This window comes from Peromyscus leucopus, chromosome 8b (assembly GCF_004664715.2).
Source record: "Peromyscus leucopus breed LL Stock chromosome 8b, UCI_PerLeu_2.1, whole genome shotgun sequence".
Classification (NCBI taxonomy): domain Eukaryota; kingdom Metazoa; phylum Chordata; class Mammalia; order Rodentia; family Cricetidae; genus Peromyscus; species Peromyscus leucopus.
The window spans coordinates 17,548,630-17,574,488 of record NC_051086.1 but is presented as its reverse complement, the minus strand read 5'-3'; the positions used below and the strand labels follow the sequence as shown (position 1 = coordinate 17,574,488).

The 25,859-nt window shown below is 47.4% G+C and overlaps 1 protein-coding gene across 1 annotated transcript; it reads right to left on the bottom strand.

Moving 5' to 3' along the window:
* Positions 1–4,627: 4,627 nt before the first annotated feature.
* C1qtnf2 (C1q and TNF related 2) lies at positions 4,628–24,564 on the bottom strand. Its single transcript, XM_028864273.2, is given in 5 exon segments — positions 4,628–5,402; positions 12,231–12,353; positions 12,356–12,482; positions 17,403–17,476; positions 24,428–24,564. Coding segments are annotated over 4 exon segments (882 nt in total). The 5' UTR covers positions 17,421–17,476; positions 24,428–24,564; the 3' UTR covers positions 4,628–4,788.
* Positions 24,565–25,859: the final 1,295 nt, after the last annotated feature.

The window sequence follows — 25,859 nt, the reverse complement described above, 5'->3', positions numbered from 1 at the left end:
CTTCCCTCACTGCCTATGGCAGGTGGGAGAGCTGGCCCCGAGGTCATGAGACAGAGCTAGCTGTCCCTACCCCTCACTGCAACACTCGGGAGAGTGGCCCCTGCACTCCATCTGGGCAACACAGTAGTGCTGGTCTTGGTGGTGCTAAGTGTGGGTGAGCCGGCCCTGAGGGTGAGAAAGCAGGAGAACCAACTCTGCCTCTTGCTCCTTGCTGCATGGGGTCAACTAGCTGGGACAGTGCTGGAGAGGTCACCCTAGTGATGAGGATGGGGAAGAGCTGGCAGGCTGACCAACCCTGCTACCACCCAGGCCCAGATCTGTGGCTACAAGTTGGCCTACTCCAACATCCACCTCATCTATGATGTGCATCTGCATGTGAAGGGGCCTGACCCACAGATCCAAAGCTGCAGGATCTCCATGACACAGGGTAACAAACAGGATATCCAAGAGGAGTCCTGGTGAGGGCCTAGAGTGTAGCAGAAGCCAGAGGCCTCAAACCAGACCGATGACTCATTGCAAAGAACACTTGCAAGTAAAGATATATGGGCTAAAGAGTAAGCTGTGTGTGGGACTCACCATGTCACACACAGCTTCCACAATGAGATTTTTCTTTTCTTTCTTTTTTATTTTCTCTTAAACTTTATTTCATTTTATTTTTTGAGGGGAGGTTGCAAGGGCAGAGGCCTGATACAAAAAGATGGGGAGATGAATGGGATAGAGATGCATGATGTGAAAGCCACAAAGAATAAATAAAAAGTTAAAAAAAAAGCAAACAACACAAGGACCTAAATGAAAATCCCCAAAGCCCACATAAGCCTGGCATGTTTGAGCACAGGTCTGTTACCCCAGCGCTACTGGGACAGAGGCCGGAGGATTGCTGGGGCTCGCTAGCCGCCAGCCTGGATCCAAGATCAGTGAGAGACTCTGACTCAAGGGAGTAAGGTGGAAAATGATAGAACAGAACACCTGACATCCTCTGCTGTCCTCTCTGTGTGCATGAGTTCACACACACAACACACACACACACACACACACACACACACACACACACACACACACACACACATGTCTGCAGTGGAAGCAGAGGCCCAGGTGTGAAGATTCAACATGCCAGCAGCTTCCTCCAGCAGAGTTACTGTGTTTTAGGAATCTTAGGCTCCTTTTCTGACTCTGCTTTGGGGATAGAAATTAAGATTTGTTGCCCAAATTGGATCTGAGATCATCTGGGCCAACCCTTCATTTTGCTGAGGCCACACATGTTAATAATATGGCCCAAGCTACATGAGGGACTCAAAGACACTCAGGACTGGATCTCGTTCTTGCTTTGCAAGAGCAGGTAGGTATTCTTGCACCGTCTCAGGCTGTCTCTGCCACGCACAGGGTGCCCCAAACTCTGCCCTGAGTGCAAATGTTAGGAATAGGTGGGACTAATTTTATTCCTTTTCCTTTTTTTCTTTTTCCAGCACAAGATCATGACCACCCTAGAACCTTGGCTTTTGTCTGGGGCTCTGAATCTAAGAAACTGCCTGCTGCAGAGGCCTGCTGGTTCTTCCAGTTGCCTGCTGCTAGTTGGAGGTTGTGTGGTAGGTGTGCGCCCTCTAGTGACCCCAGTAAGGATCACATGCAGCAAGGAGGCGGTTTCTTCCTATTATGGTGGGGGTGGAGGGTGGGGTGGGGTGGAGGGTGGGGGGGGTGGAGGGTGGGGTGGGGTGGAGGGTGGGGTGGGGGTGGGTGGGATGTCAAGGCTTCAATGCAGCTTTGATGCAGTCTGTACTTGTAGAATTCTCTCTCTCTGTCCCCTCTCCCTTTCTTCCTCCCCTCTCCTTTACCTCACCAGAATCCCAGCCCTGTCAGATCCTATCTTTACTGAAACTTTGAATTTTTCTCTTTGTCTTTGATTTATTAACATTCTGTATTAAAACATTTTCGGTATTGAGTATTGAGTTTTTTTTTTTTTGTCATTTAAACTTTGTGTGTGAGATAGGTGTCTCATTCTCTCCTGTCATAATCTTGATTGTAATCCAGCACAGGAAGAGCCCTAGTTCATGGAGTACAACATGCATTCATCAGGAGAAACCCAACATCTGTCTGTCTGTCTAGGCTGGAAGCTCCCTGCAATGTCCTGATCAGAGTGCGGGTTCTCCAACCTTCTCCAGAAGGGGTAGCTGCCCGTCAAAGCGTATATTGAATGAGAGAAGACCTTTGGACCAAAGACCGTTTTACAGCACAAACATGCACTGTGCCTACATAATGGGAAGACCCAAAGACAGTCCCTGGTTCACCAGACCCTCAAGAAGCAGCTAGGGATAGGATGAAGGATTAGGGTATCACTGTGTAGCCCTAGCAGGCTTAGAATTTGTTACATAGCTCAGGCTGTCCTCAGACTCATGGAGATCCACTTGCTTCTGCACCCTGAGCTCTGGGATTAAAGGTGCTCACCATCATGTCTGGTAAAACAATTTTTTAAAGAAAGGAAAGGGAAAAAAACTGTTTACAAATGGGGGTGCTGCTCCATCTCAGAGGCTGACCCATCTATGAGGGCCCTGGGCAGGATCCTTGACCACATGTTGACCTGTTTGGGCCACAGAGTCCTGCCAGGTTTCTAGACCCTTCCCATTCCCATACCATTTGTGACTCAGTGAGGACGATTAAGTAAATCCTGTTTTATTAACACTGGGTCCACACTCCTCAGGACCAACCCAGGGGTACTTGCTTTCCCATGGGTATCCACCAGGGGGCAGTGAGAGCCAACTGCTTGAGAGTTGAGGCTCTATCAGGATACTCCAGCAATTGATCCTGGGCCTACACCAGTCTCTTGCATGGAGGCCCTGCACAGGGAAAACAGTTGGACCAGGGTAGACTTATCTTAGTGCTATTCATTCTTGTCAGCAGGCATGCAGGGATATCCTGCTCCATATCACTGACTGAGCAGTGGGACAATTAAAATGCCCAGGTTCTTGAAGGACTGTACTCACGATCTGAGAAGGTTCAAGGTTATCCCTACTGGTAGTGGTGGCATATGCCTTTAATCCTGGCACTCGGGAGGCAGAGGCAGGCAGATTTCTGTGGTTTGAGGCCAGCCTGGCTTACAGAGCGAATTCTAGGACACCCACAGCTACACAGAGAAACCCTGTTTCAGGGGGGAAATTTGCCCCCATTTTAATGTCACACTCCATCTGCACCCCGATAATAATTTTTTTTTTTGAGACAGTCTCACACTCAGCCTAAACTGGCTTTGAACTCAATGCAATCCTCCTGCCTCAGCCTGGCGAATGCTGGAATATAGCATAAGCTACTATACTCAGGGTAAATCCTTTTTCTCAAGTGGAAGTAACTTGGCTATGCCTGTGAGGGTCTGTGTGAGTTTCATCCTCCCAACATGCCAATTCTTCTGGCCTCAAGTATCCCAACTCTTCCCTGGACAGAGAGGATGTTTGTACCTGCAGGTAGGTTGTTTGCTTGGGAACAATCCCTTCAAGTCTTCCCATTGCCCTGTGTCCTGCTACAGTGCCCAGCTTTTCCGTGCACATACCGTTTCTAATTTACAATGCTTTGACCTATGAATTTTTGATTTTATGCTGGTGCAAAAAATAATACACATTCAGTAGAAACTACCTGGAGTTTTGATCTTTCCCCTCACTGAGTATGTGTAGGACAGTGGCCGTTGCCATGCAGGGCATTGGGAGTGGGTGACCCATCAAGGTGAACAATTGCTCTAACATGTGCTGTGTGGCTAGATCCTGACATGCCCCGTTGAATGTATCTTTAACTGAACAATATTTTAAACTAACTGTGTTTCAGACATAATCCTAATGTAAGAAAGCGGAGGAGGCAATCTGCTCTGGCCTGAAGGAATCCCAGAGAGTTGTAGCACACAGGGATGGGAGTGGTACCAGTTTGTTCCTGAGCTATGTGACAGTACAGGGTATGCATGTAAGTCAAAATCTGTAAGCTTTCCCCATAAAAAGTATGCCTGCACTCAGGAGGCAGAGGCAGGCAGATCTCTGTGAGTTTGAGGCCAGCCTGGTCTACAAAGCAAGTTCCAGGAAAGATGCAAACCTACACAGAGAAACCCTGTCTCAAAAAACCAAAAAAATAAAAAAGTATGCTTGTGTATAAGTAGACCTAAATGATGAACTCTATATAAAGATAAATATTTCGAGGCTGGGCATTTAGTTCAGTGGCAGAGTGCTTGCCTAGCAAGCGCAAGGCCCTGGGTTTGGTCCTCAGCTCCAAATTAAAAAAAAAAAAAAGCCGGGCGGTGGTGGCACACGCCTTTAATCCCAGCACTCGGGAGGCAGAGGCAGGCGCAGGCGGATCTCTGTGAGTTCAAGGCCAGCCTGGCCTACCAAGTGAGTTTCAGGAAAGGAGCAAAGCTACACAGAGAAACCCTGTCTCGAAAAACCATAATGATAATAATAATAAAATAATAATAATAAAAAAAGATAAAAATTTCAGCCACCTCCCTAAGCCTGTTTCCATGTGGTAGAATAATTATATTGTTTTCTGTTTATTTGCAAACTGTATTTCCAATGAGGATAGGAACTCTGTCTTGACCATTGGTGTATGTAACTCACAGAGCCCAGTGCCTGTTACTTGACAGATAATTAGAGAGCAAACAGATAAATAATGAAACAAAAGCCTAGATTTAATGATTTCTTTTTTTTTAAAGCAGCAACAGAGGAGGCCAGCCTGGGGAGAGAAACTCCCAAGACTGCCAGACCCCAGCCCCAGTGCAGGGGCCTTCCTCCATCAGCACCCATCTCCAGAAACTCATCTCCAGCTTGTCTATACCTCATTGGGGTCTCCTTGGTCAGCGTAGATGAGGAAGCCTGTGAAGAGGCTGTCGGTCCAGTAAGGGTCGTAGAAGAGTCCATTCTGCTCTGAGTAGAAGATCTGCAGCCAGACTTCGTCGCCCTCTTTGAGAGCCAGGATGGTGGAGCCCGAGGCCACGTCGTGGTTGCCGGTGTTGGCATCGAAAGTCCGAATGCGGTACTGGCCGTTGTGCACCAGGCCGATGGCCAGGTGTTTGTTGGCCAACGTTATGTCATAGGTGAAGTAGTAGATCCCCGGCACGCTGCAGACGAACTTGCCACTGGATGCATTGTAGTGGCCACCCTCGTTCATCAGAATCTTGTCAAACTTGATGGGCAGTCGCTCCCGTGGATAGCTCTTGGTCACCGCCACCGAAAAGGCCGACTTGGCACGGCTACTACCGCAGCTGCAGGGGCCTGGCAGCCCAGGTTCCCCTTTCTTGCCTTTAGGTCCCTTCTTGCCTGGTGTGCCATGCTTCCCTGGGGTACCGCTGACCCCCTTGGGTCCTCGAGGGCCAGCCCGCCCAATGGCCCCAGCTTTGCCCTTTGGTCCTTGTTTTCCACGGTTACCTGTCCGGCCAGGTGGACCTGGAAGACAGAAGAGCTGGTTTTATAAGGGACCTGTAAAACCTGGGCAGGGCCCGTGGCTGGAGAGAATGAGAAGGCTTGAGGGCACACAGGAGGGGACAGACGCTGAAGGCATGACTTCAGAGGTGCTTCTCCTGGTCTTTTCAGGAAAACCAGGATTGCGTGCGACGCCTTTCAGAAGCCCTGGGAATCAGGGCAGCAGACTAATTCACTGGGCTGGGGTTGTAGCTCAGGTGGCAGAGTGCTTGCCTAGCATGTGTGGACTCACGGGTTCAATCCTCAATGCTGCATAAAACAAGACGTGGTGGTGTACTCCTGTGTTCCCAGGGCAGGGTGTGAGTGTGAGAGGGAGGAGGGAATCAGGAGTTCGAGATCATCTTGGCTACATAGTGAGTTTGAGGCCAGCCTGGGCTACATGAGACTGTTTCAGGAAAACAAGAAGAAGGAGGTGGATTTACATGCTACGTAAAGACCGCTGTGAAGTCCACTGAGCCGAAACAGCAGAGGGTGCCAGAAACTTCCAGGTAACAAGAGAACAAAGTACCAGCAGTCCCTGGGTTCTGTCAGTGCACAGGACAGTGCCTGGCAAACCCCGTCTAAATGTTAAACATCAGCTGATAAACCCTGCGGAACATCCCCAAATATTTACTCGGAGAACACCTCTTGGTTTTTAAGACTGATATTTCATAAAATACACATTTTTCTTACAAACAGCATATTTTGGGCTAGCAATTCCATAGGAAATGTTTGTACTTAATGACTCTTGGACACAAAATTTTATGTATTGTAGTTGAGACGGTCTCACGTGGCCTGTGGCTGGTGCGAACGTGGTGCAAAGCCAAGGCTGGCCTTATTCTGCTGACTCTTCTCCTACCTCCCACACACATGCTGGGATTCCAGGAGAGCCATCAGGCCTGGCTCTTCAACCCATTTTAAGCAAAACATATATGGAAGGGGGTTAGAGTTCTATCTTACAGCTGTGCACAGGCAGAGTGGCCGGGTTCTGGAAGGCATGTCAAATGCCCATCAAAAGCCTTGGTCCTGAGAGGGGCTGGCGCTAATGAACATCTGAGCATCGCCGGACACAGGGCAACGATGGTCACATATACTGAAGTGGGGGTGGGGGAGACTTTTTAGCAGTCGCCCTGACAAGGTACTTTGTTCTTCTATGTAGTATGTAGGCATTTCACTACATGATGGCTAATCTTGGTTGTCAACTCGATTGGATCTGAATCAGTTACGAGACATGCCACCGGGCAGGTCTGTGAGGGAAGAAGTAAAGTGAACGAGGAGGACGTTTCTGGCTGTGTCCCAGACAGAAAGAGATCTGAGGGAGAGGTTGCTGCTTCTGCCTGTCTGCTTTCACTCCCAGCTGGTGAGTGCATCCACCCTGTTCCTGTAGCTGTGCCCACCCTTTGCTGACATTACCAGCCCCTCCAGCCGTCCAGTGTGGACTGAGGACTTGTGGCCTTCCAGGAATCCTCCAGGCCTTCATTGCAGACTGGGACTGCTGAGGTATGCAGCCTCGTGGACTGAGCAGCTAATGAATTATCAGCCTTTCCGTCATGCATATGATCATGACTGTATCATGTAAGCCTATCCAAAAGTCCTGTTTGTAATGGCTGCAGTCAACAAAGCTGGAAGGCGTTGGAGAACACATGGAGACATCAGACATGGAATGCAGAATTTGGAGTTTGCCATGCTGGTTTCTGTTCTTGCTTTGATCCAGTATTTCCTCACTATGCTCCCCTTCCTTCACTTTGGCATGGGAATGTATATTCTGTGTGCCACTGCATGTTGGAAATATGTAGTGTGCTTTTTTACTTTGATTTTACAGGGAGTTACAGTTAAGAGATGGCCTGGAGTCTCACAAGAGACTCTGGACTCTTTTTTTTTTTTTTTTTTTTTTTTTTTTTTTTTGGTTTTTTGAGACAGGGTTTCTCTGTGTAGTTTTGCACCTTTCCTGGAACTCACTTTGTAGACCAGGCTGGCCTTGAACTCACAGAGATCCGCCTGCCTCTGCCTCCCGAGTGCTGGGACTAAAGGCGTGCACCACCACCGCCTGGCTTGAGACTTTGGACTTTTAAACAATCTTAAAACTGATAGACTCTAGGACTTTTCAAGTTGGGCTGAATTCATTCTGCATTATGATATGGCTCTAAGCCTATGGGGGCAGAGAGGGCAATGTGGTGGTCTGAATGAGAATGGCCCCCATAGGCTCATATATTTTCATGCTTAGTCTCCAGGTGATGAGCTGTCAGGGAAGGGTTAGAAGGTGTGGCCTTGTGGGAGGAGCAACGTTATTAGGGACGGCTTTGAGGTTTCAAAAGCCCACCCCAGGCCCAGTGGCTCTCCCTTTGTTTGTAGATCAGAATGTAGAGCTGGCGGCTGCTTCTCCAGCACCATGCCTCCTGCTTGCCCCCATGCTCCCTGCTGTGATGATAATGGACTAACTCTCTGAAACCGGAACGCCCCCAATTAAATGCTTTTTTTTTTCTTTAAGAAGAGTTACCTTGGTGTCTTAGTTAAGGTTTCTATTGCTGCAATGAACAGCATGACAAAGTAACCTGGGGGAGAAAAGGGTTTATTTGGCTTACAATTCCACAGCAGCACATCATTGAAGGAAGAGGAACTCAAACAGGGCAGGACCCTGGAGGCAGAAGCTGATGCAGAGGCTGTGAAGGATGCTGCTGACTGGCTTGCTCCATCCACATGGCTTGCTCAGCCTGCTTTCTTATAGACCCAGGACCACCAGCCCAGGGATGGCACCACCCACAATGGGCTGGGCCCTCCACCATCAATCACTCATTAAGAAAATGCCTCACAGACTTCCTTACAACCCTATCTTACGGAGGAATTTTCTTAATTGAGGTTTCCTCTCTCAGATGACTTGAGCTTGTGTCAAGTTGACATAAAACTAGCCAGCACGTTTGGTCATGGTGCCTCTTCACAGCAATAGAACAGTGACTAAGTAATATATGTTCCCCTAGAGGACCCTAAAACACACTATATTTTTAGTCCTGAGTTTACTGTCATATATTTAAACTTTTATTACTTTAATTAATTGGGAAATAGATTTCCAAATATCATTTTCTTATTGAATATCTAATTTTCAGGAGCCATTTTTCAAAATGTTTATTTTATGTTTATGGATGTTTTGCTTGCAGGTAGGTCTGTGTACCACCTGTGTGCCTGGAGCCTATGTGGTGCCTAAGGCTAGAAAAAGGCATCGGATCTTCTGGAATTGGAGCTACAGATGGAGGTTAGCCGCCACATGGGTTCTGAGAACCAAACTCGGATTCTCGGGAAGAGCAACTAGTGTTCTTAAGCATGGGAACATCTCCCCTGCCAGGAACCATTTTTAAACGGTACGAGTGGGACACAGATACAGTGTCATGGTGATAAATTCAAACGGCACGAATACATGAGGAGTCCTCCTTAAACACTTCTCATCTCCCTCTCACTTTCTAGACACAACTGTACATCATCCAGGTGTGTATCCTTCCCGACTTTTCTCTAGGTATCTAAAAATACAAGGTTCATTTACTTATACGACTAATATACAAAGCCGTTTACATATACAATTAACAAATGAAATGAGGTCAGGACATGTGGGCCAGTGGTAGAGCACACGCTTTACACACAAAGGGGATAAATGACAAATGGAGAAAAATGCAAATAAAACTAGTCAAGTCTTTGATAACAATGGAAATTAAGGGCTGGGGAGCTGGTTCAGCTGTCAAGAGCACTTGCAGAGGACCAGAGTTCGGGTCCCAGCACCACATTGGGCAGCTCGCAACCACCTGTCTGTTGTGGAATAATCTTTTTGTGCACTGTGAAAATGTGTCACTCTGGTTTAATAAAAAAAAAAAAAATGAATGGCCAGCTGGGTGTGGCACACACCTTTAATCCCAGCACTCTTGAGGCAGAGGCAGGTGGATTCTGTGAGTTTAAGGCCAGCCTGGTCTACAGCGAGATCCAGGACAGGCACAAAAACTGCACAGAGAAACCCTGTCTCGAAAAACCAAAAACCAAAACTAAAACCAAACCAAACCAAAAAAAAAAAAAAAAAAAAAAGAAAGGAAACAACAACAACAACAACAACAAAAAACCTGAATGACCAATAGCAAGACAGGCCTTTTGAAGCAGAGAGAACTCTGGGAAGAAGGTGGAGTCGCCAGCCAATGGAGAGGAAGCAGGATGGGCAGTGCAGAGTAAAGGTAGCTGAGCCACGTAAAAGAATGTGGATTAAAAGATACAGGTTAATTTAAGTTATAAGAACTAGTTAGTAACAAGCCTAAGCTAAGGTTGAGCTTTCATAATTAATAATAAGTCTCTGTGAATTAAAAATAAGTCTCATTTTTTTGTGAGCTGGCGGCCCAAAGAAAAAATCCATTGACACCTGTAACTCCAGTTCCAGTGCCTCAATGTCCTCATCTGGCCTTCATGGGCACTCACATGCACAGGAACATGCGCGCGCGCACGCGCACGTGCGCACGCGCACACACACACACACACACACACGTGCTTGTGCATATACATGAGCACTCACACATACATAGGCACATATAAATAGTGAAAATTTAAAAACTAAGATGAACAGAAGCTAGGAGACAGGGCTGAGGGAACAGGAAGAACGGAGACGACCACTTTGGCTTGGCATTCTTTCCCAGGGATGCGGCTAGGGAAGCTGGCAGAAACTTCCAACTCGGGCTGTGTGATCCACCTCCTTCATTACCTTCTGAAAGGCTTCAGGAAACATTGACTTTCCTTACTGAGACCTTTCTAGAGATGGGTTTGTGTTTGTGTCAGTTGTGGGGTGTAGCTGAAGTTTTCTTCAGTTCTGCCTGGTTCACGGTCAGGACAAATCTCTCTCACTCACCAGTCCCGCAGCCGTTCAGACCCAATCAAGTAAACACACAGAGACTTATATTGCTAACTAACTATATGGCTGTGGCAGGCTTCTTGTTATCTACTTCTTCTATCTTAAATTGACTCATTTCTATAAATCTATACCTTGCCGCATGACTTGTGGCTTACCAGTATTTTACATGTTGGTACTCATGGCAGCGGCTGGCAGCATCTCCTGACTCAGCCTTCCTGTTTCCAGAATTCTCTTCTCTGCTTGTCCTGCCTATACTTCCTGCCTGGCTGCTGGCCAATCAGCATTTTATTTATTACAGAGCAATATCCACAGCAGTGGGGCGTGGCTAGATGTTATCCTGCTGCGGTCCCAAGGTGACCTGGATTTGATTGGGTTACACACATCTGGCTGCTCCCTCTCTACCTCTCAACACTGCCTTCCTTTTCGGTTGCTTGACCTCTGGCAGGAGAGATCACCTAAAGAGTCCCCGGCCTGCTCTCTCTTTGCTCCTGATCAAGGAGAGAGGTTGACAGAAACCATCTCCCACAGAACCCACATGTACATCTCCAGGAAGGCTCTGGCAGACCCTGCTTGACCCCAATATGCCATGGGGTCAAAGAATGCAGGATGGTGCCATCTAGTGCCTGGCACCCTGCAGGACCTCCTTGGGTCCAAGCATTTCCATTATTGTTGAAGTCTTTTAGGAAGAGGTGCACTTGGAGGAGTTTGTGTGATAGGAAACACCTTGGGTTTGGAATCTAAGTTCAGCAATCAGGTTGGGGTGAGTAACACTGTAACAAGGACCTCAAGACTAGAGCTTCATACAGTTCTTGCCTCTCGCTCTGGTGAGGTAGGTACTGTTGGCACCACTGTTGTAGATATGGGGACACTGAGGTTAGGGGAGGTTAAGATACTCATCAAAATTAGTATTCAGGGTTGTCCCCAGAGTTTAAACGATTGCAGCTATGACATGCTCAACCTTGCTACCCTGACTCTTAGTCTTCTCATTTGAAACATGGAACAATGAGGGCATTTGCTTTACAGGACGATGATCTGATGAATGACTTACTCAAGATGCCTTGTCAGTGTTCAAACACCATGTAAGTAAAAGTTATCGTGGGGCTGGCAGGGTGGAGCATGCACTTGAACCTGCACAAGGTCCGGGGTTTACTCGTCTAGCACTGAGAAAGAAATTGCTATAATTTCCCTACGTTTCAGATTTGAGGACGCTGATAAAGAGCAGAGGTGAAAAGTCATAGCTAGAAGGAATATCAAAGTAGAAGGTACCTGAAGAGGGGATCCAATCTGTCTCTTGCCTACCCGATCCCCTACTGTCTACTGTGAAAATGTGTCACTCTAATCCCCCATGAATCACTACTCTGGGTGGGTCCCCATGGAGCAGTCAACTACAATGACCAAGTACTTTCATTCCTGACTCAAAAGCATCCAGGGGTGGCATAGGATCCAACCTAGGCAAATGGTACCACATCTCCCTTAAAAAAAGTGAAAAATGGGTATAGAGGAAGCCATAGAAAGGGAGACCTGAATGCATCAGGTGCCATTTCGGAACATCCAGCTTCTAGGGGCATGAAATCAACACATAGCAAAGAGACGAGCCCCGATAGAAAGAGTTCAAACTCTGGGCCAAGCCATTCCTAAAGCTCAGCTTTTAGTCTTCGCAGTCATGAGTCAAGTAATCTTATTTGGGCCTGTTAGTTTGGCTGCTGTCACCTACAAATCAAGCACTTTTAATAACAGCTCGCAGGCTTGTTACCCTCCCATCTAGCAAATTCAAATCCTCGGCAGAGGCAGGAACACAGGCCTGTTCCAGAGTCTCCGTCTGTTCTCTTCCATTTGGTTATGAAGAGGTATTGATGGGTACTAGTTTTAGGAGCTCTGAATCATCCCTCACGACAGACGTTGTCAACTCCGGGTAGACAAGAGGGCAGGCATAGGTCTCTTACCTTCTTCTCCAGTGTCCCCCCGGTCTCCGTCCTGGCCATCCTGGCCATCTTTACCAGGAAAACCCATTCTTCCCACCATTCCTGAGGATCCTGGTGCTCCTGGGGGGCCAGGGGGCCTTGGGGACCAGGCAGGCTACAGACAAGTTGAGGGCCACCTTTCTGGAAGTCCCTCCGAGCAAAGGCACCAAGTAGCGGGTCAGCAGCACACGGCAGGGCACAGGCCAAGAGCACCCAGGAGATCATGGTGGCCACCTGTGGGCAACAAAAGAGCCCTGGTAGGTGAGAGTGGACGTGGTTCTGACATGTTACTGGTCGGTCCAAAGGCCTCAGGAGAAGGAGGCCTGGGTGCAGTTGCAATTCTGTCTGTCTCTCTTCCCTGTATCACAAACATGCATCTAGACAAGAGGTTCTCAACCTGTAGGTCGTGACCCCCGGGGGGGTTGACAGCCCGTTCACAGGAATTGCCTAAGACCTTAGAAAAAACATAGATATTTGTGTTACAATTCATAACAGTAGCAAAATTGCAGTTATGAAGTAGCAATGGAAATACTTTTATGGTTGGGCATCACCATAACATGAGCAACTGTATTAAAGGGTTGTAGCATTGGGAAGGTTAGGGAACACTAATCTAGACAGTATCATCATATATATATATATATATATATATATATATATATATAATATATATATATATATTTTTTTTTTTTCTCCAAGACAGAGTTTCTCTGTGTAGCCCTGTTTGTCCTGGAATTAGATTTGTAGACCAACCAGGCTGGCCTTGAACTCAGAGATCCACCTGCCTCTGCCTCCCAAGTGCTGGGATTAAAGGTGTGCACCACCACCAACCAGCAGCGTCTGTGTATCTTAAGGCTGAATCCTGTGCTCAGGATACACTTTGCAGGGTCTTGAGAGCAAGCGGTTCACCATTAGGCTGTCATTCATCCAATCAGCTGAAACGCAGAAAGAACCTACTACCTGCCCCCATCCAGCCCCTCCCCTCCCCCCTTTGCTTCCCACCCTGCTTTGGTCTTGATGCTGATAACTGCAAAGGCTTTGGGGCTGTCTTTGGATGTTCCCCTTGGAACAAGGTCAGGAGATCTCTTTCCAGTACTAAGGGTGAACCCATGGCTTCACCCATAGCGGGTAAGTGCTCTACCACTAGGCTGCACCTCCAGCTCCCTTCTTACTTTTTCTTTTGAGACAAGGTCTCACTAAGTTTCTCAGGCTAGCCTGAGCTCCCCTCACTGACTGGTGTTTGTTTATAAAGGGACAGAAGGACACAAACATTGGTGACCATACTTGATTGTACTTCTTTTGTTGTTGTTGTTGTCGGTATTTTTTGTTTTGTTTTTTGGTTTTTCGAGACAGGGTTTCTCTGTGTAGCTTTGTGCCTTTTCCTGGAACTCACTCTGTAGCCCAGGTGGGCCTCGAACTCACAGAGATCTGCCTGCCTCTGCCTCCCAAGTGCTGGGATTAAAGGCGTGCGCCACCACTGCCTGGTTGATTGTACTTCTTGTACCAGGCTTGCTTAGCATAATAAATCATGCATGTTAGTATCATAGCAGTGACAGACGCTTCTGGAAAAATGGCACACCTCAGGTCCCTTTTTCTCTTTCCTCCTCCTGCTAAATGAGATGAGAGTTGTGAAACATGGGCTGGTGTAATTTGGATTTTTTTTCCCCCTGAGTTAGGGATTGAGCCCTGGGCCTTGTGTGTTCTAGACAAGTGCTCGGCCATTGAGCCACATTCCCCAGCCCTGTTATTTAGGAGCCGAAACAGACCTGGAAGTCTTACAGAATGGAGATTAGTTTTCCAAGCAGTGTAAAAATGATCTGGAAATTTGTGACCTACAAACATTTCAGATTAGCGAGAAAGGGAGGGAGGGTGGGAAAAGGGAGGGAGGGTGGAGGAAGAGAGAAGGGGGGGGTGGAGTGACTTTTACAAGTAGATGGGAACTCCAAGGACAGCTAAAGTCACAGCAAAGAGACAGACCAGAGTGGGCACAGTGTTCTCTGTTCCACCCCAAAGTACAGCCACAAGGCCTTGGAGGGGGCAACACTTGCTCTCTCCTGTCTAATGTTCTCTGACAGAGAGGGGTCAGTGGCCTCTCAGTGACAGCTGGCCGGGCAGGCCCCAGAGCCTAAGGGGCGGGCTGCTGTGGGACACACAGGGAGATGTTTTAGTTTTATTTTTTTTCTGGAACTGGAGCCTGAAGGTTCCTACAGCCCCAGAGGCATTCCTGCAGCTGGAGCCAGGAATAGCTTTGGAAAGGAAGGCAGGGGACCAGATTTGCTTCCAGAGCTGAAGGGAGAGGAGAGTTTCCTTGCTTCCCAGGCACCTCCAAGAAAAACAAGACTCCAAATAGCTCTGCTCCCCCCTGAGCTCCACACTCACACCACCACCCACATGATGGCCCTGGTGAGAAAACGGATGGGGGCAGCATGCTTAGAAGATAGCAAGCCTCCGATCATCTAGATGGATTAACTCTCCCACAGCCTTTTACATAAACATAGAACCGACTTGGGGAGGGTGTCAAATCTAACTCCTCCAGTTACAGATGATACTGAGGCAGAGACAAACGGACGTTATTAAGCACCCACAATGTTCCAGGGTCTGCATGAAGCTCTTTACCTGCATTGCGTTATCGGAAAGGTACAATAAGCACTACAAAGGCAAAAGTCATCCTAGTTTTCAAAGGAAGAAACCAAGGCTCTAAGAGATGAAGTTGTTTGCCCACTGTCACACCCAGGGAGTAGGCTTTACCCGTGGCCAGCTGTCGCTAGTGACCACGCTTACCCCATATTGCCTTTCTCCCTTCCATAACTTCCTCCCGAGAGGCAATTTGCTCATGTTTACACAACTAGTTAATGGCAGAAGTTGTATTTGAACTTGGCATTGGCTGCCCCGATATAAAAATGCTTCCCATGCTGTCAGCATTGCTGAGATGTTTTTCCTAGCATCCCAGATTATAGAAGAGACCTTGAAGCACATGCCAAAGCCACACATAGCATTCTTTGATAGGTTGTGTTCTATTTTACAGCTTTATACACATGCATGCCACATGACCCTGAAAAAACATCAAAGTGGTATTTCTGCTTTCTCAGGATACTATGATAATCAGATGCTTGAGGAAAACCTCTTGTCCTCTGGGGTGTGGTGGTGCACACCTGTAATCACAGCACTCAGGTGGAGGCAGAAGGATCAGGAGTTCAAAGTTCTCCTTAGCTACATAGCAAGTTCAAGGCCAGCTTTGGCTACATGGAAACTTGTTTCAAAGGCACACAGAAAAGGGGGCTGGAGAGATGGCTCAGTGGTTAAGAGCACTGGCTATTCTTCTAGAGGACCGGGGTTCAATTTCCAGCACCCACATGGCAGCTCACAACTGTCTGTAACTCCATTTCCAGGGGATCCTATACCCTCACACAAACGTATCATGCAGGTAGAATACCAATATACATAAAATAAAATTACATGCCGGGCGGTGGTGGCGAACGCCTTTAATCCCAGCACTCGGGAGGCAGAGGCAGGCGGATCTCTGTGAGTTCGAGGCCAGCCTGGTCTCCAAAGTGAGTTCCAGGAAAGGCGCAAAGCTACACAGAGAAACCCTGTCTCGAAAAACCAAAAAAATAAAAATAAAATAAAATAAAATAAAATTACACACACACACACACACACACACACACACAGGGGTGGGGGGGAGAGAGAGAGCGCGAGCGAGTGAGAGAGAGCGAGCAAGAGAGAGAGAGAGAGAGAGAGAGAGAGAGAGAGAGAGAGAGAGAGAGAACAAAACAACAAAATATCTCCTTTTCTTTGAAAAGTGTCTACTTCCATAGACAGGGTCATCCAGGGCCCTGACTCCCACCACAAACCCCCTCTTGAGTGTTCATGGTGTGGGGTCTAGCTAGGATCCTAGCTAAGACATCAGGGTTGGGGTTTGCAAAGCCCCCCTTATCCTGTTATTCATTCCTCACGCGGACTTTCAACACCCTCCATTCCTGTGCATACTCCACGACTTCCAGCCTTTTTCATTTGCCACAGCCAGAGTTGAAAACCGTCCAGCAGACACCTCATTCTTCAAGCTGGTCCAGTAGCTTTTGGCTGTAGGCCGCAAACACAGGGACCCCTAACAGACTCCACAAGGCCCTAAATGACCGGGCCTCAGCCTCACCCCAGCCTCTACTCCTCCCTTCCTTTGCTTGTTGGCCCGCGACAGGGCCTCTATCAGGCCAAGGTCCAGCCCCTCTGCTCCTAACTTAGTACCTTGTCCTCAGGCTCAACTTTTGGTTTTTCTTGCAGGCATTCCCTGACCCCCTCTCTGAGGCAGCTCTCCGTTCAGTCCTGGCTCTTCGCTTCTTGCCTCACTTTGGCAACCACTTGTCGGTGTTGGCTTTAGCACCCCTGCCATTCCCAAATCCCATGAGCACAGGACCACAGCTGGCCACCTGTTTACAAACTTTCAAGCATATTCAGATATTTAAGAACTAGCTACTTTGGGGCTGGAGAGATGGCTCAGTGGTTAAGAGTGCTTTCTTTAAAATAATTTTTTTTATGTGCATTGGTGTGAGGGTGTCAGATCTCCTGGAACTGGAGTTACAGACAGTTGTGAGCTGCATGTGGGCACTGGGAATTGAACCAAGGTCTCCTGGAATAGTAGCCAGTGTTCTTAACCACTGAGCCATCTCTCCAGCCCTTAGAGTGCCTTCTGATCTTCCAAAGGACCTGCATCTATATTGGGCAGCTCACAATCATCTGTAATTGCAGGGGATCTGACATCCTCATCTGGTGTCTGAGAGTACCCTCATATATGAGGTGTACACACACACACACACACACACACACACACACATACACACACACACCCCTTAAAAATATTAGCTGCTTAATACATGTTTGAGACTCAGAGAGTCTGTGGGGAGAGAAAAGGGATCTAAGAGCCAGAGGACATGGGAACCACTAATTCAAGCAATTTTTCTCTCTCTACCCATTTTTCTCATACCTGGTCCAGATAGAAGCTGTCCTTCAGATTGCTCAGACAAAGGTCTGTCTTTCTGCCCTTGTCTCTGGGGCTGAGCTTGCAGAATACTACACATACAGCAAATGTCTCATGAAGAGAGGTTCAATTGGTCAGAAAAAAAAAAGAAAGAAAGAAATTAACCATCACTGCCCCCTTACCTTTTTAAACACTGTCATCTAAATTGTTCTTCCTGCGTATGGGATGAGAAGAAAGGCTTCATAGAGTCTTCTTGCTAAAGGGAAAAATAACGATAGTTAAATCCCAGAAATGGATTCATGAGGTGTTAAACTTGGATGTGTTCTGAAGTCTGGTTTTAATCTCTTCAGTTCTGGGCTTCTGGCTTCTCAGGAAAGTAGCTAGTGATTCATGAATACGCATGTCCCAGGAAAGCCCTGGGAACCCACGGCTCCAGCCTGCAGCCCACGGCTCCAGCCCGCAGCCCACAGTAGGGCAAGAGCCTTCTCCCTCCATACTTCCCAGGACACAGCTTCTGGCTCATCCTTTTTTTTTTTTTCTCCAGTTTTTTAAATTAATTAATTTATTTTTCTATTATCAGCTTGATACAGTATAAATTCTTATCCTAATAGTGAAATGTTTCATTGAGGCTTGCCCAGTAATTGAGTAAAACCAAAGCTTATTATAGCCGCAGTCGTCCTAGGTCCTTCTGCCAGGACTGTGACCTGAGAAGGGGCAGAGGTGGGGACACTGGCCTTGCCTGTATTTTTCTGGAATGTGGTCTGTAGACTGCAAATGCCAGGAATGCTCGTCTGAGCCTTTGAGTGCGGCCCAGGTGCTGACCAATCTCTGCTTGATGATCTGAAGATCTTAAATAAACTAAACAATTCTTTCCTTGGTGGTAAAGAGCCCTGGGAAAACCAGTCACGTGTTTTCTTAACTATTTCATGGACACAATGCCATTTTTTAACCTGCGGAGTCTGTGTCAAGAATGAGATTACACTTCTAAACATCGAGCCGAGGGGCTGACACTCTAAACACTGCAGCTGACTACCTGCCCCCCTCCATTCCTACCTGATCCCCAGAAGTCCTCTCAGCTGCCCACCTCATCCTTGAAGCCTTAGGTCTAGTCTCATCTCCTTGGGGAGCACTGCCCACAGTCTAAGTAAGGTATCTGACCCACAATGCTCTTGGGCTGCCTTGTCCTGCCTGCCTTTCAATGCACATCACCCAATTGTGGTCATGATTCACCTCTGTCTCTTCCCACTAGGAGATCTGGGGAAGTGGGAGCCCTGCCTGTCCCTCCCTGTAACACTGGAGCCTAGTACAGTGCCAGATACAGTGTATGTTCAATATGAATTAAGTGGCTTTGGATGCAATGGTTACTTACAATCCATGACATACCAACACAATTCTGATGCATTTGTGGTTGACAGAGCCACACTTAGCTACTGAGAATGTAGAGACCCGAGTTCTAAAACTGCAGTTCAGTTGAGGCTGACAGTCCCCACCTCCACCAGGAGACCCCAGAGTGATGCCTTGCCTCATTCTCAGTGGAAGAGGACCTCCGGATTGGCTCCAACAGGGCAATTCTCCTGTGTGTGGCTTTAGAAGGGACAGGCTGGTGACTGGGATTAAAGAGAGCTTGCTTGCAGATGGCTGAAGACTGTTGAAAAATCTGCTTTGATGGCAGTGAGAATTCTCTAATGGAAAACACCCTGCCTTCCCCAATTCCAGGAAGCAAATTAGAAGCAGTCCTCTCCCAGTTTCTCGAAGTGCTGAGGTGGCCTGAAGAGAGGGGCTGGCTGCAGCTCCTATGGAGCTCTCAGGACACCCGCTTTTCGGGGATCTCAAGTTTGGGGCCCACTTGGAAACACTGCACTGCCCAGAAGAGAGAGACAAAGGATTTCAAAGTGAAGACAGAGAGTTGAAAAGCATGGGGTCTTCTTGCTGAGAAATATTTTAATCCCCCCCCCTTTTTTTTTCTCCTTCCCCATTCTTGGCTCTGCCTAGGAACAGAGGTCTAAAGATAAATTATGACCTAATGAGAGGTCTCAGGAGCTAGGATCTGGCTGTGCTTGTCTCGGCAAGCGTTTCTGAAGGCACACAGGAAGTCAGTCCTGAGATTAATATTGAAGGATTCTATTTTCACCTATATATACTGCAGGACCTTCAAAATCAACAAACATAACATTCAACATACATGGTGGGCAGTGCAGGGCAGCTTTCTGGCCCAGGCTGCTTTAGATCTGAACCTCATCTGAAGAAGAGGCTACAGGGGCCAGGGGGGGCGGGGCCAGGCTCCTGGTAATTGACATGGAGGCCAGCAAGCTCCACCTTGCCTGTGGCTGTTGTACCACCTGGAGGGCCAAGGAGAAGGATGCAGTTGCTGAGTGGGATGTGGGGAGCAGGGGAAGAGATCTGAGGGTGTTTGTTCTTCTGTCTCCATGTCTCCAAAGGGTCAGTCAGCCTTGGCATGGCAGACCTGTATTGGGGGGGGGGGATAACTGGACAGCGTTGTCCAATAGGAAAAGGACACAAGTCATATATGCCATTTAAAATGATCTCATGGTCACATGAAAAAGGTAAAAAGAAGCAGGTGGAATTAATGTCAATGTTATTTAGGTCAATGTATCATGTCATTTGAACATGTAATCTTCAAAGAAATCATTAGTGAGACACTTTACAATCTTTGAAACATATTTTTTAAATGTATTTTAATTTTTATTTTATGTGTATGGGTGTTTTGCTTGCATGTATGTGTTTGCACCATGTGTGTGTCTGGTGCCCGTGGGGGCCAGAAGAGGGATACAGATACATCAGAACTGGAGTATAGACAGTGTGAACCACTGTGTGCTGGGTATTGAACCTGAATCCTCTGGGACAGCAGCCAGTCCTCATAACTGTTGAGCCATCTCTCCAGTCCTATATTTTACAATACTTAACACTAATTTTTGAAACCCTGTGAGGTTTTTCACATTTGTGACTCAAATTTTAGTATTAATTATTAATGTATATTGAATGATTGATTGTGTGTGTGTGTGTGCACATACCAAAGTATATCACAGAGTCCATGCAGAGGTTAGTGGACAACTCCCAGGAGGATGTTCTTTCCTTCTACCATGAGGGTTTGGGGAACTGAACTCAGGTTGGCAACACCCACATGGCAGCCCTCTGTAGTTAGCATTTCAGGGCCTCCGACTCTCTCTTCTGGCCTCCATTGGCATAGCATACAAATGGTACACATACCTACATTCGAGCACAATATTCTAGACCTTTCTCTCCAGACATGCTGTACTCTAAAGGAGGTTGTCAGCGGCAAACCTAGTGGTCAGTTTCTTTAAGATGACAACGTGTAAGCTGATGAGGCCGAAAAGCAGTGGGGAATAACTTGGTCACCGAGGAAATTCCATCTCGGCGAGAGTCATCGACTGGAGGCTGGGGAGATGGCTCCAGGGGTAAAGTGCTTTGCTGCACAAGCATGAAGAGCCGAGGCTAGACCCCAGCATCCACATAAAAGCCAGGTGTGGTGATGTGCACTTGCTCCCTCAGTGCTGGAGGTGTGGGGACAGGTGGGTCCCTGAAACCTAGCTGAGATGTCAATTCCAGGGTCAGTTAGAGTCTGTCTCCAAAAAAAAAAATGGTGGACACCACAGAGGTAGACACCTGACGTTCACTTCTGGCTTCTGATGCATACACGTTAACATACATGTGAACACACACCATACACACAGACACCACACAGATACATACAAAAAGTGATCAGCTTGCTGTTTGCTAATCATCTGCCCTTACGTGGACCTCAGTTTGTACTACACTTTTTTTTTTTTTTTGAGACAGGGTCTCCTTGTGAAGCCCAGGCTAGCCTGAAGTGACTATGTAGATAGAGTCAGCTGGCCTGGAGCTTGTCAGTAATCCTCCTCCATTTGCTACCCAAGTTTTGGGATTGTGGGTGTGTACCAACATGCCCAGCCTGCATATCTCTACATTTTATTTATTTTTATTTATTTATTTATTTATTTATTTATTTATTTATTTATTTATTTTGACAGTGTCTCATGTATCTTAGGAAAAAATCCTCAAACTCGACTCTGTCTCCCAAGCGTAGGGATTACAGGTATATGCCACTGGAGTTGACATTACACTGTACTTTCAATTTGCTTTCTAATTTTAAGAAATTCATGTTCAAATAAAAATTTCTAGGGCTGGGGTGACGACTCCGTGGGTAGAGCACTTTCTGTGCTGTGTGGAAGCCTGAGTCCACATCCCTAGAAATCACACAAAGCCAGAGACAGTAGTGTGAGTCTGCAATCCCGGCGCTCCTATGGTAAGACGGGAGGTGGAGACACAGGACTCCTCGGACATTGCCAGGACAGCCAGAAGCAAACACGAGACCGAGCCTCTAACAAGGTGGAAGGCGGGGCCCGACCCCTGAGATTGTCCTGTGCCCTCTGCATGCACGTTGTCGCCTGGGTATTCCCACACTCGGGCACGTGGACATGCAGAGAGCGAGGAAGAGAGGGGAAATCCCTCCATTTTCTGGGGGACCTGACATCCCACAGGCCCTGTACTTCTCCTCATAGTCCTGAGAGCCTGGTTTTGGCATCTCCACTTTGCAGAAGACAAAACACAGCCCAGAAAAATGGAAAACCATTTTCCCACGTCAGGCATATCTGAGGAATCAGGTCTGCCAATGCCAGGCCCAGAGGTTGGTCATGGTCTTCCATCTTAGCACCTCTGCTAGCAGGAGAGACCCTAACAGGCTAGTGATATCTGCATGACTGAGCACATGTGCAGGGAAATAAGCCAGTTACAGAAGAGGACACGTCTGGATGAGAACCATTGGCTTTAGAAAAAGCTTGGCATAGAATTGCTTTCAAAACTGGGCCTAGAATAGAAGGGGATTAACTGAGCAATTCAATTTGTGCAGGGTTCCTCTCCTGGAGATAAATGTGGTTTTCAGGGCTCTGACAGGCAGGGAAAAGGTGGGGAAGTATGTGCATCAGTCCGATACCTCTTAGGGAACACCGGGGAGCAGGAAGCATCAGTACCAGATTATAAAAAACATGCTCAGTCAGAAGGGTCAGGACCAGACAGGAAGGAATGCAGAGACAAAAAGTGGTTTCCAGGGCCACTTGAAACAATATTCTCAAGACAAAAGAGATGCCCAGCATGGTGGAATGTGCTTGTAATTTCATCTCTGGAGAAGCAGAGACAGGCAGATCTCTGAGACTCCCTGGCCAGCCAGCCTAGCCTATTTGGTGAACTCCAAGCCTGTGTGAGACCCTGACTCGGGGTGGGTGGGGATGGACAGCTCCTAAGGAACAACACCTGAGATTGTCTTCTGACCTCCACATTATTCAGGTGCATGTGTACTCACCAGTACACACACACACACACACACACACACACACACACACACACACACATCTTTCTTTCTTTCATTTCTTTCTTTCTTTCTTTCTTTCTTTCTTTCTTTCTTTTCTTTCTTTCCTTCCTTCCTCCTCCTCCCTCCTTCCTTCCTCCTCCTTCCTCCTCCCTTCTTTCTTTCTTTCTTTCTTTCTTTCTTTCTTTCTTTCTTTCTTTCTTTCTTTCTGTCTCTGTCTCTTTCTTTCTTTACTTTAAAAAAAAACCAACGTTTTCCTTTATTGAAGACACCTTGGTGCAACTGAACATTTTTGAAAGAAAAAACTCTACATTTTCATCAAAACAGCATCACATATTTGTATTGCTTATGGTTTTACACCCAAGATCATTTACAGAATCGCACACGCAGATTTTCTTGGGGGTAACTTGCTGACACGACTTCATGGCGGCAGAATAGCTTCAAAGATGACTTTGAACTTGTGTAAAGAATTCCAGTTCACCCACACAACTGATACATTACTGGAACAAGTCTGATGCCCCTGCTGGGATCTGAGAAGACATCACACATTTGGATGTGGTATACTAGTTGAACGAGAAAGAAGGGCAGAGGTGATATCTAGAGAGATGTGTGGAGGAGCTGAGTGGTGGAAAGCATGGAACAACCAGACAACAACAAAGAAGTTCCATGCAGATGGGAGAGCAGAAATAAAACCACGAAGAGAGGGTTTTTTAAATAATGATAAATGCCATTGTCATTATTAGTGCTCTGGTCTAGTGTAGACAGTCTCTGGCAGATGGTCATTTAAGGGAAGGACCTCTTGAGAGGTCGCAAACCATACAGTTTTTTTTTATGGTCACAGAGCAGAGGAGCACCACACTGAGATGTAGAGAGGCTTTCTTGTGTTACAGGAGAGACTGGGCTGGGAGGCCACTACCAGGCACCTAACCGTTTGGCTGAGTGTGACGGTCCTGCAGTGGGTCAGAGAGCAGCGAGAAGAGAGAATGTGAACAAAAGACAGATAAAAATGAGGCCTGGGGGTTGGGGATGCTGCTCTGCAGGTGGAGCACTTGCACAGAGTGCACAAAACCTTGGGTTTGATCCCCGGGGCTGAATAAATCTGACGCGGTGGCACACGCCTGCAACCCCAGCACCCAGCAGGCAGAAGCAGGAGGATCAGGCGTCAAAGGTCATCCTCAGCTACTAGTGAATTTGAGGCTAGACTGGGCTGCAGGAGGCCCTGTCTCAAACAAAACGGACAAGGCCTGGAGACAAATAGTTTGAGGAAGGAGAGGGAGTGAAGAGAACTGTGAAGAACTTGGTGTCATTTTCTGACCGTCATTTACTGTGTCTTCCTGAGTTCAGCCCATCCCTCCCCCTCACTTTAATGTATTTAAAGGAATGTCCAGAGTAAATGAGATAATGGGCCCAATCAATGCTAACCCTGTGAATCCAAGTATCAGCTCGGACATAAAGGGTTAAGTGCCTCTGCCATCTGTGCAGCCCTGAGCCTGTCCTTAAAGTGACTGAGTCAGTTTCTCCTTTGAAGATAGCGATAACTCATTGTCATGGAAACGAAAGCGCACAAGTTCAGGGCCCAAGGGCTTGGCACCAAATAGGTGCTCAGTAAACCACAAAGTTCTTTTCCTTTTTAACCTGTGAGCCACCAGTCAGAGCCTGGCACATGACACGCTCTTTAGAAATGTTTGAATTCCAGCTATAATGCCCAAGACAGAGAGGGAGAGGCAGAAGCTGCCCATCCCCACCCGGGGCGAGCTCTCTGCTACCTCATCTCGCGCCTGCAACATCCAGGGTTCCTCCAGGTCCGCCCCCACTCTCGGCCCTGCAGGGCACGACACTCACCCTCTCTACCCCGCGCCACGTCCAGCTCTGGCGGTACTCGGTCCTGCCTGCAGCAGCGGGAGATGCGGGCCCCAGGCATAGTTTTCCCATCCCGTCATGGGCGGGAGCGCCTTCCTTCCCGGTCACGTGCGCTGGCCAGCAGCTGGCGCTCTTTTCCCCTTCGGATTTCAGAAAGGCTTCCAGCGGCAGGGACAACTTGGGTGTGTCGATGCATGTCTGTGTGTAGAGGCTGTCAGAGCATTTGAAGGTTTAGTACACGAGCCACGGTTATTGGAGTGTTTGCCAGTATCTACAGAACCATCCGTGTGTACACACGGGCATCTATCCCTCCGTGGATCCGAGACTGTCAGTAGAGAACATTCCATGTACACTGAATGTTCATGTACTGGAGAGTGATTACAAGTTATACATATATGTCGATTTGTGTGTGTGTGTGCAACACCACACACACACACACACACACACACACACAGACACACACACACACACACATAGGTCATGCACCCAAAAACGCATCAGACCCCAGTATGTACATGTGAAGTGTACATGGTGAAGGCTGAGCTTAGTATGTAACTGGAGAGTGCATTATCTACTGGGTGTGTCCGATAGTGGCTAGGTATCTGTGTTGGGTGGCATTGGTAAGGGTCCAGTGACTCTTTTTCTGTGTGTTCACTGGATGTTAGTGTCCACACACATGGGAACAGGTGGCTCTGTGTCCTAGCCCTCATCTCTCTCCTCTGCAGACAATGAATGACTCTTCCCTCATCCCATTGACTGGCAGATCTACCTCAAATCATGCAGAGAGAGAGAGATGGACCCCACTGGATGGTCTCAGCTCCCAACACAAGTAGCGAGACTCCGTTTAGACAACAAGAAGATAAAACAAGAAGAAAACCCAGGGGCTGTCATTAGCTTCTCTCCATTCCTTCCTCTGCTCACTTCTTCCAGCTGCTAGATGTAGTAGGAGCATCTGGCTAACAGCTGTCATGAGATGTGAAGCTCACAGTTAGAGTTTTAATGCAGACACGCATGCCTTCAAAGTCCAGTTCTGGTTCCACCACCCTAGGCGAGTCAGTGAACTGCATCAGTTGTATTTCACTTCCTGAGAAGTGGGAAGAATAATAATGATCTTACCTGCACCTGTCTTCCTTCCGTTAGCTGTGACGCTCACCCACAAGGCATTGAGGAAGCTATGCAGAGACTCATTATTGATACATTTATAAATTTATAATTTGCAATGATAATAAATGTTACACTAATAACATAATATATTATATGAGAACAATATATGTTATGTAATATACAATAAGTAGTGACATAAAGATATGTTAGTGGGTTCCATGTTTATTCAACAAATTTTAAAGGTAAATTACATTTATTTATTTATGTGTGTTTGCGTGTGTGTGGAGGTCAATGGGTCTCAGACTGGACA